At 36.0% G+C, this 16,437-nt stretch overlaps 1 protein-coding gene across 13 annotated transcripts in view; it reads left to right on the forward strand.

Moving 5' to 3' along the window:
- LOC110382910 (G-protein coupled receptor Mth2) overlaps positions 1-16,437 on the forward strand; it is a 56,658-nt gene that overhangs the window by 27,377 nt on the left and 12,844 nt on the right. For 2 of the 13 annotated variants that reach the window (XR_010276693.1, XM_064035755.1), the window contains exon 1: positions 11,164-11,657. The exons of 2 other annotated variants lie outside the window; for them this stretch is intronic. Coding sequence is in view for 3 of the 11 variants with exons in the window: in XM_064035755.1 (XP_063891825.1) it covers positions 11,232-11,657 (426 nt within the window). In the remaining 8 variants the exon portion in view is untranslated. Of the gene's footprint in view, positions 1-3,486; positions 4,067-8,800; positions 9,388-11,162; positions 11,658-12,088; positions 12,583-16,437 lie in introns of those variants that run through there. 9 more of the 13 variants (XR_010276695.1, XR_010276699.1, XR_010276694.1 and 6 more) reach the window with 9 other exon arrangements.

A 16,437-nucleotide genomic window follows, 5' to 3' on the forward strand; every position in this document is an offset into this window, starting at 1 on the left:
GATGTTCGCCTACTGAGCCGTGAGGATTCGCTTTATTGATTAGCATAATGAAGCGTAGCTAGTCAAATCTTTTGCCGTTGGTTTTTCCCCAGGTCAGTTTTCTTGGCAAAATATATGCAATCAGCACTTCGACCTACCAATTTGTCTTTTTTCAAAAGATTTTCAACGTTATCTCAATAGTAAATAGGTTTATGTTCAATTGGTAAAATTTGACAGGTTCGGGTAGGTTGACTTGCTGGCGTCTAGGTCTAAAAGGGTTTCAGGAGTCACCCATCTTATCAATGTACGTAACTCTCAAGGCTAAATCTGAACACTGTTGGGTCAGCAATTTTATTAAAATAATTCACTTCCGCAAACGCAACCAGTCTAACCAAAGGGTTGCCCGGGTAGAGGAGGTCAGATAGGCAGTCGCTTCTTGTAAAACACTGGTACTCAGCTGCATCTAGTTGGACTGGTAGCCGACCCCAACATAGTTGGAAAAAGGCTCGGAGAATGATGATGACTTCAAGAAATGCAAAAATGTACGTCAAAATGAAATACTTAGAAGGAAATCAGGTATAGGTTTCTTATTCTGCTTAAAAAAGTTACAGTTTCTCGGAATCAAACGTATACGATAGTGAATAATGAAGATTTTTGGTATATGTCAAGGCCAGTGTTTTCGTCTTTAACTTTAATGACGCAAAATCATAAACATCATAATTTTCTCGATGCGTTTAAAAAAAATGACATTTATGGTCTTACGACAAAAAGTTGAACAGGCGCTCGTCATGAGTTTTAAAAAATTGTGTATTGAAATATTCCCTTGAATACGTATCGAACACTGGTTTAAGTTTTTTCTAAGACCATCAATGTTTTTACTAATAATATGCCCTTTTTGGTGACGCAAGTGTAGCGTTTCTCCGTCTGCATGTTTGCTTTGTCATTAGTTTTATATATTTTGTTGGTTTTGCGTCTTTTTTTGTAAATAAATAGTTTTTCTTTCTTTCTTTATATTCTAAATCACGGCCAAAAAATTGTAAAGCACTTGTATTGGAAAGACACGTTGAAAATGAAAATATTTGATGACAATGACAAATTATGCATATACCATCCTAATCAATGTTTGTATGTCGTGATATAATCAATCTTCGTATGAGCATAATTCATCTGCTTTTCAATCTAAGTCCCGTTTTTGATAGGTGTGATACTAACTATCTTTTTAGGGTTCCGTACCCAAAGGGTAAAGGGTATTGTTTTTGCTCCTCAGTACGTCCGTCCGTCCGTCCGTCTGTCACCAGGCTGTATCTTATGACCCGTGATAGTTAGAGAGTTAAAATTTTCACAGATGATGTGCTCATTTTCTTAATAATGGTACGGAACCCATCGTGCGCGAGTCCGACTCGCATTTGGCCGGTTTTTGATAGGTGTGATATTTACTGTATATTTTTGGAACATTGACATTGTATGACGCTGTCTCAGGAAATAATAGGACATTCCGAATGCTGTCATCAGTTGACCTATAGGTAGTTAACCCTTTGAGTTCCTCACAATCAGTGTCTAATCTGTCTATAGTACTTTAGTATGCTATAATAATTATAAGCATGGTAACAACAGAAACGACCCATATTTACGGTAAAAAATAATTTTATAAAGCCAAAGAAAGAGTTGGTTTGTTTGCTTGCTTAAACTCACTAATATTATCAATCAATTTATTAATAAATACCGATCCGGGTGCGGAATAGTTTTTTCCAACACGGGATACCGATGAAACTACTGGAAGAATCTAGTTATATCTTAAACTTTTAAGATATAACTAGATTAATTATAGTGGTTGATCTGTTCCTGTCTACTTAGACAGGAACAGATCAACCACTATATATATTTTCATCTACTAATAACTACCAGAAAGTAGGTAAGATTAATTCGTTGGGGAGTTATGATGTCAGACAAACATACAAATACACACGTTAACTATACCGATCACAAACACCCATAACATTTTCAGTAATTGACCAATAAACAAACCGACGACCAGCAAGCTCAATGCAGCATGAATAGGTACCTATACTAATGTAATGCATTGTAGATTGATTATGGAAAGAGTGCAGAGTATCTATCTTTTGTTATTGTTACATTAAAGTTACCTACTCTGTTTGTCTGTCGCCTTTCCACGCGAAAGCGAATCCTAAGTTCAATGCTAAATCTGAAGCCTTAGAAAAGGCATAGGCTATTTTTTTCTGGATGCGTGAATTATTTCCTTCAGCGGATGGAACCGCGGGGAAAAGCTACCTAAATGTATGTTTTCATTGAGCAAGCTAAAAATGTACCGTTCAGTCTAGACTTCCTCGCCAGCCAGATCGTTATAGAATTGCTTATTGTTTCTAATTTAGAATAATAGAGAACGGTCGATCAAGTTAAAATATAAGTAAAGATGACTCAAAACACGTTCATTGATCTGAAACAAGTACGACATTTTTTCTTTAAAAAATAATGTGGTTTAAAATATGAGTATTCATGGTCACTCTACAGTTACCTGTCAGGTGTCGCATATATTTTTATTCCCCTGCCGTTAATGTGGAGCCAATTAGTCCTAATTTCGGGATTCAGTTACTGTTCGAGTCTGCATATAGGCTGCCGCTTTCACAGTGCTCCAAGTATTCTTCAAGACATCACTGTTCAGATAAGTCTATTTTGTAAAGTAAGAATTAGAAATATTTGAGTCAGTTACGTATCTCCACTGATAAAGTCGAGTTGTTGATTAAGCTCTTCGTGGTTCTTACTGTAGTGTTTTTTTGTGTCAGTGATCAGTTATTTGTCCAATTATGTATCAGTAAAGTGTTAGGCAGTTTTTTTTTGTAAAGTGGTTAAACTTTTTGTAGGCTATCTGTAAATGTATAGGTCAGTGAGCAGTGACCCCTTTTGGATATAAACAGGAAAATGCTAATTAGTTCAGATCTTGGTTTGTTGAGAATTTCTTACAAAAATAAGGAAAAATAGTTTTGAATGTGTAGTTAATCGATTTGCCAAAATAAATCGAATGATCGTATTTTGGCAAGCAATTGAGATTGAAAGTTGGGAATCCCTCGTTTATGCAATCAATGCATATAAAAGATTGAGGAATTTCGTAAATCTGAAAATAGTTGAAGTTGTTCATTGTTTGCTTTTACTTACGCGATCTGGATATTCTCATTCAGTTTAGGTTTTTTGATCCCATTTTTATTATTAATGACGATAGAGAGTTTTGCTCTAAATTTCGTGATGCTGGCCCTGATAGGCAAATTTAAGGAAACTTCTTACAATATTACCACCTACTTATGTATGCAGGAGTATATCAAATACGAAAAACGTTTTTTATAAACCAATATATTATACCTGTTTAATGCAACGAAACTTGTTTTAAGAATTTAAATACATGATAAATGTCTGATTTTTGGATCCTGTCTTATCGGCCAGTATTTGTATCTCGTATTAAATATAAGCGAAGATTTTAATCAATTTCGTTAGTTTAATCGAGTTTTGAGTCGCGATCATTGCTCGATTGTCATTCGTATCGTTACAGGGTTACTTTGTCAAATATACTGAGATTAGTATAATTGGGTTAAAGTGTGAAAGTCCTTTTGCAAAATTAGTGAAAAGTGCAAATATTTATGCGTGAAAAATGCGCGCCAAATTGGCTGTTATATTCGTGGTTGCTACGGCAACTGCATTACAACCGTGCAAGCATGCAGCCAGTGTTCGACTGACGAATCGTACGTACGATGGCCAGATATACCATAAAGGCGAATATTTCGTGGACAGCAAAACGGGTGAGGAGCGGGGATGCATTTGTATGAAGAAGCCATGTGCACAGAAATGCTGCCCCTTTGGACAAGGCTACCAACATGACGAGCTTAATCGGGGCAAGTGTGTACCATCTTCCCAACCATTCGAAGTACCGGTGTACAAACAACGACACACCAATAAAATTGAAGGCTTCAACGCTACAAAAAAAATACATTTTTTAATTGGAACAGCGGGATGTGCAAAAGAGTTGAAAGAGGCTCCAGTCTTTAGTCCAGCATTGTGGGACCGAATTGGTATGCAAAGGGTGAGGATATAAACTTTTTCTTCTAACATTGTAAATATGCATGTTGTACATTTGTAATTATGTATGAAAGTCTAAGACATATAAACGTTTTTTAAACTCAAACTACGTTCATTACGGACCTAGGATAAGATTAAACTTATCAACATATTGCATAATATCAAACGAGTTACGCAATATACTATTTTTAAAAGTTCTTTTCCTCTAAGAAACTTATGGAGAACAAAATAAATAGTAGAGATGTCATAACGTAAATCTCCTAATAAAGTAGCGCGCCAAAATGCGTCAAAGTTCGATCGAAGATAAGCGTTACTATCTCAGCCCTTACAAGCCTTCTATGGAACCCACCCACAATTTAAAAAAAGAAAACCATTAATCAATGAAAACGAATCAAAATCAAAAGTCATTTATTCAAAGTAGGCTGAAAAACAGCACTTTTTGAACGTCAAATCTACAAAAGACAGCCCCAAAACGCCCGCCCTTCACCACTTCCTATGTGTTTTTGCTGGGAAGAAGAAATGGTGGAACAAACTGCCCAGCAATCTTTGACAGACTGGTTTTAATTTGACAAGCAACCCGAACACCTTGTTAGTTCGAGTAAATGATTACGTCTACCGTACGGGTCTTGACCTACAAGAAGGCGCCTGACCTACCTCACTTGCCGCATCTCCGCTATTTTTCCTTCCTCCGTGGTGAAACCTGTATTCGTTGTGATGACGGGTAAAGCCGCACAAGTAAATAAATAACATAATTAATAAGCTGCGGCGATTTATACAGATAAATATATTAACGTGTTTACAATTTCGATATGAAACACCCCAACACAAGGACTATGTATTTATTTACTTAGTGGGAATATCTAATTTACAAATATGTTGTGACGAAGTACGTTGACTTTTATTTTGTAATTTTTCAAACAACTAGAAATACATTGATGCTTATGAAACCGTACTATTTGCTACTAGGTATTAGTGGCTAAAGTAATCACAAAATTATTATTTATGAAACATGGCTAAGGTATTTTTTTTACCAAAGCTTCCTACAGTTTCAGTAGGAAAATTACGTTTGTATTACTTTTTATTGTATTTTAAGTATCTCCAGGGTTTGAAAGTCGTGGTGGCCTAATGGGTCTGAACCAACCTCTCGAGTTTGAGGGTGTGGGTTCGACTCCAGGTCAGGCAATTACCAATGCAACTTTTCTAAGTTTGTATGTACTTTCTAAGTATATCTTGGACACCAATTACAGTGTTTTGGATGGCACGTTAAACTGTAGGTCCCGGCTGTCAGCGACCATCTTTCGCACTCGTTACGGGTAGTCAGAAGCCAGTAATTCTGACAACTAGTCTTTCCAAGGGTTTCCTGGAATTAGTTAGTGGAATTAGTTAGTGGAATGGATTCAGTTTCCTGGGTTAAGGAGGTCAGATAGAGCAGACGCTCCTTGTAAAACACTGATACTCAGCTGAATCCGGTTAGACTGGAAGCCGACCCCAACATAGGTGGGAAAAAGACAAGGAAGTTGAAATCTCCAGGGTATGAAAAAGGTTGAACTCTCACTGGTACTACATACTGAGATTTCACTAACAAATAGGGACGTCCTCGTAGAGTCTTTAGTTTGACCGGAATTAGGCACATTTATTTTCTTATTGAAAATTACAATGACATGAAAAATATGTTAGTGACAATAATACAAGTTTACAAGTATCGAGACCATACATGATATCTAAACACACATGCTACATAAGTATGAAAATTTTCCTTTAATTTCGTAAATGAAAGTTTAATAAGTGTTCTTTTGATAATATTTGACAGTCACCCTACTGTGTCACGTCATTATGTCCACTTTCGAACGATACTCTAATAAAAAGGACGAATATAGGGTGGAGTCACGTTCGTGGATTAAAGGGTTCTGTACCAACCCCAGCATATTGGGGTACTATAACCTAATTACACGACAGACATGTGTTACTGGGGAGTTTGTTGCGCCAAAGTTTTTGACTTCGTCTGCCTAGAATTTTCCCAACTATACATATTAAGGTCGGATTTTAGTCTCTCTAGTACCAGTGCTTAACGTGGAGCGACTGCCTATCTAAACCCCTCAACCCAGTAACCTTAACGTGCAATCCGAAACACGGAGAAACTCGTCACGACAACAGGGTAACAAATCCACTTAACTACCGAGCCAAGCGTTGATGTTAACTTAATTTTGATTTAAAAACTATACAAACAGACTGTGGTTACTGAGTCATAGAGTTTTGACAGAATTTTTTATGTACGGAGCGATGTCATAGATAGAGCAAAATGTATAAGAAAAATTAGGAAAGGTGACCCCACCATACCATCATGTGGGATACATACTTAGCAGGATAGAGAGTTTAACGTACGGAACCCTAAAATTACCGAACCGTTCAGCGAAATTTAACTGTCATCGGTCAGTCATAGTTCGGAACTCTAAACTGTCGTGTGTGCCCAATATTACAAACTCGTGGTTTATATTTAGTCAACTATTTCGATTCGGCGTTCCATGGGTTATTTTTGTAGATATTATGTTGAAACTACTTTGATTGTATCTGGACTGTAGAATTAAAATTTTGATAATTTAATTAAAAAACTCTAGAGAATTCCCCTATAATATACTTGCGCCCTTTTGTATATTTGGTCAATATTTTTCATATATAGCGACTATTAGGCATAAATGTAGATGTACCTATAGTTGTAAGTACCTACGTAGCCGTGAACTTTTGTCAGTAATTACCAAATTGAGTGATTAAAAAATGTCGTTTAAGATCTAATTACAATTAATTTTGTGGTCACATTACCTAATGTAGGAGTACGATCATGTAGGTAGGAATGTAGTTTTGACATATTGATATATTTCGTAGAAAAGAATTTTACCGCTTTAGTACCACTTTTTTATAAAAAACGTCACGAACATACCGAATACCTAGCAGTCTCGAACTATATCAAACATGTAAAGATAACATTAATAAGAAGGTTGAATTCCAGTCACGATATTTTTTGTTGAACCTAACTGAATAACATACCATACAAAACGGGTACCTACCTATAAAGTTTTCGGAGCAAACATTTTGCAATCCGCATTATACCTAGTTCGTTTTTCTAAAAAGGCTACCTTTAAACCGGACCTTCACGGGAATTGTAGCTAGAGTATTATAAAATGTTCGAGGATATTCTCATTTACATTAATTTACGTAAGGACCTACAATCGCACCTACCATTGCATATACTGAGTTCTTACTATATATGTTATGGACCAAGTGATAAATTGGGCAGTATACATAATGCCCGGTCATTATGAATAATGCCCAATATGAGAGTGCAATTTGATAATAATTATTCAAATAATCAAATTGACCGGGCACTGTACATATTGCCCGTGACCTTTTGGGCAATGTAATACAAACATATTTAATTTCATTTTCTTAACATAACATATCCCATATTAATTGACCCAGCATGGAAGTAAGCATGCAACATGCAGCAAGCATAGCTTCTGTCACGGCTCCGGCGCTGCGGGGCTCCGGCGGTGCCATGCGAGCTTATCGTCGCAGATGGTTTTCACGCTCACCACCGCAGCTTCGGCTTGCTGGCCGGCTCCGCCGGCCAGCCTCAGCCGCGGCGGCGAGCGTTTCAACTACCTGCGCCTCAGCTCGCAGGCCGCCTCGCCCCTCCGCGCCTACGCGGTTTTGAATTGCGCTCTAGGGGTAGGGCAGACAAGACTACGTGGAGTCGGTTTTGCAGCGATTCGTTTTCGTCACTAAGTTCAATTTTTAATACAATGTTTTGAATCCAAATTAAATTCTACCATAAAAAAAACGAGCCAAGAAAAATGAGATCAAGAAAAACGAGGCCGAGTTAGTAAATCAGATGACAATCGTCCAATTAATAATTTTGTATCTAGACTTGTAATTTTCCATTAAAATAGAACATATAATTTAAAACAATAATCATAAAATATGTAGCAAGTAACAGGATTTATTTATTAGAACAACTGCCACCCTCGCACCGCATAAAATATAGCTTTATTATCAAATTGCCCAACTATCATGTAGCAATATAATAATGCCCGTACAATGTGATAAATAATGAAGTTAAGATAGTTATTAATCACATGGCCCGACAAAGCTAGACATTATTCATAATGCTCGGGCATTATTTATAATGCCCGAATTAATCACATGGTCCATAACATATACAATACTTGAGAATAAACTTTTTTCCTCAACTTCAAAGAAAACCAGTTCTCGAGGGCGCCATTGCCAGTTCAATAACCAGAGGCGTAAAAGTCGAGGTTAAAAACTACTATCTGACGACCAAAATGAGACTCAAATAAAATGTTTTACTATAACAGATACATTTTTGAGAAGAACGGTAAATAAATGAGTCATAGTTAATGAGAATAACAAACTCCACTTCCAAACCGGTTTGCCATTACGACATAGTATAAAAGTATACAAAGAATTTAAATAAAACAGATGTTTACTTTTGTTTATAACCGCGGAGCTTTAACTACATCAAATTAATGTCAAAACGTAGGTATGTAATTTTTCTCCCAATAATTTACAAAATTACATAGGTACTCCCTATTACACGACCTTGCAGATAAAAAATCAACAAATGTTCTTCAAACAAAATTATTAGGCAGTGTTATAAAACGAAAACGGATAAAAAATTAACAATAAACCTCGAAATGATTATTTCATCTAATTCGCACACCAGGGTTTTTTCCTCCGACTAGGTAAAGAGCCTGTATTTAAAGAATTAAATAGGCTGTACTCATCGCAATTGCTATGTACCGTGCGACCACGGAAAACCCTCATTGAGTAATCTCAAAATTGACAGTCAGTCCGAGACCTGCGTACGCGCCGATCGTACCGAGGTAGTCGCTCAGTAACAACATGCCCACCGTACTGGTTATTGTGTTCGCGATAATTACACAAGTAACTTCGCAATGTGGTTTAGAAAACAGTGTAGAACTAGTGAATAAAATGTACAATGGTGTTAAATATAAAAATGGTGAATACTTCGTTGATAATGTGACGAATATAGAAAGGGGATGTGTGTGCTTGAAAGAAACTTGTGCGAGGAAGTGTTGTCCTGCGGGCACGGCTTACCATCCACCAGACAAGATGTGTGTCAACGTTAGTGAACCCTTCAACCCACCTGTTTGGAGAGGACATCTTGTGGTTGAAGGATTTAATGCAACGAAGAAGTTCCATTTTTTGTACGGCAAAATGACTTGCTTGGACCCGATAGAGGTCAGAATACCTGCTGCAGAAGCTACGGATGTTTATCGTTTAATGACGGTGAGGATAATGTTAAACTAGATTTTTATGATTTAGGTTACTGAAGAGGCTATATAGGTAATATTTAAAAAACCTTCGCAGTGTCTTTCAAAAATATTCTTAACGTGAGTGACTTTCGCAACAAAAAGAAACTTCGATCAAGTTTCGGCAGTAACAAAATTGAGAAAGTTGATAGTTTTTTTTAATATTTTAAACCAATATGCCCATGTCAACTTTCATTCGACAGCTAGAAGGAATTTGCAATAGCTTTTTCATTCTTGATACCAAAGTAAGTCAAACAACAAACTTTTGCCAAATAAACAAAGCGAGTGGGATGACCTCGAAATATCGATTTGCAAGAAACCGGTTTTTTTTGCAAATATGTATAAGCATTCCGCAATGAGTTCAATACAACTTTAATAAGAAAAAACAACTTATTAAAAATTCAGGAATTTCCCTTTTGAAATTAAAATCAATTAGGATACCATAATAACTTTGATTACTTAATACCAAAAATGTTCATTTAATTTGCATGTTGATTAAAAACAACACTTTAGGACGTCAAACGTACGATTATTTTTAAAGCGATTATCGCACTCTACAAAAAAATGCATAACAATTTATTTTTATATTCTGTCTATAATTTTTGATAAGTGTTTCCGAAATGAATAATAAATGACATTGACTGTGATAATCTTAATCACTTGTTTATTTATGCGCTAACCCAACATTAAATCATCAATGTATTTACAATTTTATCTCAAGTTGTAATTTTTTTTTATAATGTCGGGACAACGTTAAAAAAATCGGACATGTACACTAGGCCTTACCAAAAATTATATATATTCATTAAACAAGGAACGTAATTTTATAAGAACTAAAACCTGCCATTATTTTCATTATGAAGAAAGATGTACCTACTTTTGCTTCGATTATATCCTAAACCAAAAGTCCGTCACTATCTTCAACTTCTATCTACGTATATTTTCTACAACTGGGCTAGTTCGAAAATTACATATACCTACAACGGTTTATTTGCGGAAGATTGTGTCATCTGGAAATTGGATAATACAATAATAACAATTAGTACCTACACATAAAAATATCAGTATGTGCACTTTATGTGTCACAATCCGACTGGATTAAGGTTGCCATTTTGACCGCCTCCCAAGACAAGATGGGCTAGCATAGGTACGAAAGGTGGGCTATGACCATTTCTTCCATCTTCATCGATTCAGATGTTTTGTGGAAACAAACAAACAAATTTTCGCATTTACACATAACAGACTCAGAATAATACCAGCTGCTATGATACGGCCATGTGATATTGAAGAATGACAATAATGTTGTAACAAAGATTTTGAAAATCAATGTGGTTAGGAATAAAGGAACCGAAGAAACGATGGATGGATTGTATGAAAGAAAATATGGTCGGAAACAATGTTAGAAGAAGTGTAAGAAGACGAAATGCTGCACCGATCCCAAATAAACTGGGATAAGGGCAGGAGGTTGTGGACGATAAATATTGGTAAGGATAACTAAGTCAGGAAATGCGCATAAGGCTACGTAGCTATTAATCGCTCAATGCAAGTCCCAAATTGCAAAAACAAAAACCTGTGTCCTTGCACTTAATGAAAAATGACAATGATAAGCATGCACTTAGCCATTAATATTAATAAATAATATCGCATCGAACGTCTCGAATCCTAAAAACAAGTTTTTCTTCTCTCGGTAGAGGATGAATAATACTGGATTCGGTATTTATCTCAGAGGTATCTAAAATGTTTCTTAAAATAACATTTAGTTCCAATAAAGTTGTCAAGCTATACGGTTGTGATATCCTTAAAGTAACAAAGTTTATAATAATGATTAAGTTCATATCACTGATAGTATGTTTTGTGATTATATCGGGGGTTGTATCAGATCCTCAACTTTGCGTTGATCAAAAAAGTGTCGAACTGGTGAACAGGACTTACAACGGCATCACATTTGGGGACGATGAAGTTATACTGAGTAACACAACTGGAGAGGAGAGAGGATGTGTGTGTCTCAAGGGAATTTGTGCCAGGAAATGTTGCCCATTTGGATGGGTCTACAATGAGCCTATAAGACAGTGTGTTCCAAATTCTTATGTTTTCGATCCTCCCGTCTGGAAACAGAAATCTGGAGAAGTAAAAGGATTCAATGCAACGAAGGAGTTCATTTTCATGACTGGTAGAATGAACTGTACTAAAAAGTATGAAGGTAGAATAGGAGCGCTACCAGTTTTTCCGGCAATACATCTTACAATCGTGAGTTTTTTCAGGAGTATTTAAACGTTTCAAATACTTTGTAGAACCTTGATCACACTTCAAATTATTGTTTCTATTTCATGATTTTTGGTCTCATAGGTTCGCCTGGAATACCCCGTTTTAAAGAGAACAGGGTTTAAGATCTCATCCTCTTTTTACGTTCATGAGTTTGCCGAGACAGTTTGCTTCTGCAAGATCAATTTACCTATTGTATTTTTATTTTAAATCTTTTCAAAAATGTCTTTGATGTAGGTTCTTATTAATTGAACCGTCTTGAGGTAAATTCCTCGGTGGGCCGTTGGTCTGGTGTAAAACTTGATGTTCTACTTATCTAACTTCTTAATTGTTTTTAAACTCTTATCGAAGCAACGTTTATTGATATCGGAAATACCACATTTATTAATTATCTCACTTAGTTTGGTTAAAACAGCGTATCTGTGCAGACGTAAAGCCTTCTCTAAAATTAACTTCAAATTAAATTCTTACAATTAACGAAATGTCAAGTTTAATACCACTGATAATATTTTATACTTTGATATCGGGAAATGTATTATGTACTCAAGTGTGTGATGATCAAAAAAGTGTCGAACTGGTGAACAGGACTTACAACGGCATCACATTTGGGGACGATGAAGTTATACTGAGTAACACAACTGGAGAGGAGAGAGGATGTGTGTGTCTCAAGGGAACTTGTGCCAGGAAATGTTGCCCATTTGGATCTGGTTACAATGCGAATCTTAAGCAATGTGTTCCTAGTTCTTATGTGTTTGATCCAGCTGTCTGGAAAGGCAGAAGAATAGTTAAAGGATTCAATGCATCGAAAGAGTTCATTTTCATGTTAGGTAAAATGAACTGCTCAAGAGAAAAGAATGAAGTGAGACTAGCTGTTTTAGGAGCATCGGACCTGGGTGTTCATTTATTAAATGTGAGATTATCTTCTTTATGTCAAGTTGAATAAACTATCAAGCGTTTATATTTTTAGAATCATGAGCAGGCTTCCGTGAAGTTGTCATTAAAAAAATTTGATTGTCTTAAGGTCACAGAGCAACCGGTTTGTTAGCGAGTTTTGTTTCTATGATCAGTCTTTGAACTGTGCAAACTTGTACAATAACAGCTGTAAGTTTTAGACCGGTGTTTATATTCCAAAAGTTTTTGAGAACGACTGAAACGATTCGGAGAAATAATTTTTCAGGTGCAAATGCATTCTAAACAAGCGATAGGAATAGAATTTGTTCTGAATGTAACTGACGTATTATTTATTGTAGTCTTAGAGTAAGCGTACCTTTCGCTAATGCGCGAGTGTCGATCTTGTGCGTCAAGTTTATGCCTGTGATTGTCAATTTTGTAGTGTGCATATTTTTGTAACGATGTGAAAATGCATGTATTGTGCTCCATCACTCTTCATTTCCTCGAATATCTGTGCTCATGGCTACTCCGATCGGTTAAGTGCTGTAAGATTGAACTTGGAGATTTTTCTTATAACTTCTGATGTTATTTTTTCGCATATTTTGCTAGTTTTTTAAGAATAGCTTTGTTCATGATTGATTGTCGTCTCAAGGTTTTGTTTGCGTTCTACACAGGCGTCTCGTTGAGGGCCGAAATTAAGATTAGGTAGATGTATACCCACTCCGTACGGCCTATGTCGTATGTAAACTAAAGTTGGCATATCATCAAAGAAATTAGAGCTTGTTTCAGTGTCAGAGTTTGAAATCTCATAATCATAGAATCGAATATAAGTATCTTCTCAAACTAACTTCCTCGTGTTACTATGCTAGTAAAATCAAAAAAATCATCCCCATCTCTGTCGACTGGGAGCACACCCATGAGGCTGGCAGCATTAGCTTGTTAGATAGCCATGCTAATCCTTTGTCCGAGGTAATAGCGAGCCTTGGTCACGAGAAGCGTCGTGTTACTATTAAATTTATCCATCTTAGTTACTTAATTTTAAAGTTTATTCTTACATAGGTACAATCACATTAAACGATATTTGTGGTTTGGAGGTCGATAGTAACCGGAACTACACTCGCGGCCAATGAATCCGGATCAATCACTTTTAAATTAACCATGTTTAACCACAGATGACCTAATAGTTACTAACGACTATAGATATGTGAAGAGAGATTACAAAGTTCGGGCCGCTTGTCAATAAAATAATAGTCGAGAGTAAGAACAAATAGAACACCTAGATAATAAAAATAAAAAAAACTATAATTACGCAATTGTGAACTATTTTTCAAGTTCAGATGACATAACTGCTAAAAAAGTAAAATTATGGAATCAGGCGTTACCTACTTTTCGGAAATTAATGATATTAAATGTTAGGAAATATATTTAGCTTTAATTCTGCGAGACAATGTAACTAGCATTTTAATACATTCCTTATAAATCGATATTCATTGTACAAAAAACAGATCACAGAAACGTAGGATACGCTATATTAATACCTATAGCACACCTAGATTTAAAGGAAGATGCGCCACAGACGGTAAAATCCGAACATACCTATTTAAAAAGACGTGGGAAGTGGAATATGGTGTAATTTCGACGAATTTGATATCACACCTTTTGACGTCATGAAGAACGACCTTTTGAAGGATACTATAAAAAACATTCGTACCTAGTATGATCAAGAAATTATACTAAAAGAACCGGCTAAATGCGAGACAGAATCCTGCACCGTCAGGAATCTACAAAAAATCACATTTGTTGGATTGGGGTTTGTAGTTTTTTGCTGTGAAAATGTCTACTCTCTATTATAGCTATCGCGGTTCGTGTGATATAGCTTGGTAACAGGCGGACGGTCTGACAGACAGCAAAGCCTTTGTAATAGAGGCCCATTTTACCCTTTGAGTACAGAAACTTGATGTGAATGTCAAAAAAACAGTGCAAAATATAAAAAAATATATAAAATAAAATTAACTTTGTATACGCTTATAGTTTGTACATATTTATAGCAAAATAACCACATATAGATTAGTTTTGGAATATTATTAAGATGAAAAAAAAAAGAATAACATTTATTATTTTCCTGTTGATGAAGGAAAAATCTTTTTTTAACATACCCCAAGTTAGATATTTTATTGTAGTTACGTATTTTTTTATCATATTCAAAACAAGTTTATCGGCATAACAATGATGAACAATACCAAAAATAACTATTATAATACAATAGTGAAAATACTTATTATTTTAATGCAAATAACATTATTTTAATAGCTAATATAATAGTAGGATAATAAATATTCAAAAATATATAGATAGGGATAGGGATAAATTACAATACTATGTAATGATAGGCTTCATAGTTTTTTGTTTAGTTTATATTATTTATTAGCAAAAATAAGCTCATTATATTATTGTTTTTCCCCGTTTTTTTATGCCCAGTATTTATAAAAAATATACAATACGGATTCATAGAATAAACGTCAAATCTACCATTCGAAAGAAAAACTTTTCTTGTCTATACAAACTGGGTGGATAGTACTCGCTGCTGGAGAAGTGACTGATGTTATTGCAATCTCGCCTGAAGTCCCCGTTGAAACCCCGTGACTCTCAATATGATTGGAAAAGACAAACTTACCTGGGAAACAGGGAAGTGGACGGGAGAGAATCTGCCCACGACGGGGCACTCGAAGCCGGCCGGCCAGCGGGAAACTTCCTCCGCACTTGCGTCAGTAAAGTCTCTCCACGAGTCAGGGTGATACAGGCACTAACGGTCAGCACTTCTAGCAAGGTTTTTTTCATAGTTTTTTAATCGGGTTTGGTCGCGCGACGAACCGCGGGCGATACCAATATTTTGACAGACCGAAGTGAAAAAAAAAAACAAAACAAAAGCGAAACCCGTCATGGCAGGAAAAATAAAAAGAAAGAAATGAGGAGATGACCAAGAAGTCTGAACACTGGGCATTAGAGCTTTTGCTGTCAAAAATAGACATTTCCTATGGCACATGACCAATGTAAGTTTTGTTTGGTTTAGGTACCGAGACTTATCTGACAAAATTCTCTAGAACTTCATAAAAAGCTGCCTCGTATCATTTCTGTTAATAAGTTTAAGTAAACTTAAAATAGATAAGACTGGTATTTCCTATTTGACATCCATGAGAAGCCCGAAAGCAACTCCCCTTGAGTTGCTTTAAAGTCGCGACTGTATGAAAGTGTCAATTTGAGTGGAACCATCCGTCCAACCAGCTAACAAGCTTAAAGTCAAAGTTTTTATTACAAATAGAAGTAAGTCAAAACAGCTACCTGCCGGGTCTGCGGGATTGTTTGAAAGAGTTACCGCGGCCCTAGTACATAAAAGGCCTGCGGCGAAACACGACGGTTTTTAGTCAGTAAGAGACTGACCCTCACCGCAGCTAGGTAGGTACATGGCCCCAAGCCGATGGTTCCATGAAGAAGAATTGACACAAAACTCATGGAGAACCTTTAACCAGTCTTTATTCAATTAAGCAATGTGTATACCAGCGCATTGTATTTCTAAGTTTGTAAAAACTGTTCCTTAGTAGTAAAAAATGATTAGAATCATCGTCTTAAGTAGCTTGGTATCCTTGAGTTTGGTTACTAATGATTAGGTACGTAAAAAAGGCTAGTCGGGAAATTGATGATTTCATGGTCAAGTGTAATTGTGTAACTGTAGATTCGTGCTTATTGGCAAGATAATATTTGTTTTTTATATTAGACTTTACCCAATTATGATGAATGATGACTTTGCCTTACTATGAATTGTGATACCTATATTGAAAATAGACGCTTGTTCAGGAACAAATATAGCCTATGTTAC

Source organism: Helicoverpa armigera, chromosome 8, assembly GCF_030705265.1.
Source record: "Helicoverpa armigera isolate CAAS_96S chromosome 8, ASM3070526v1, whole genome shotgun sequence".
NCBI classification, from domain to species: Eukaryota; Metazoa; Arthropoda; class Insecta; order Lepidoptera; family Noctuidae; genus Helicoverpa; species Helicoverpa armigera.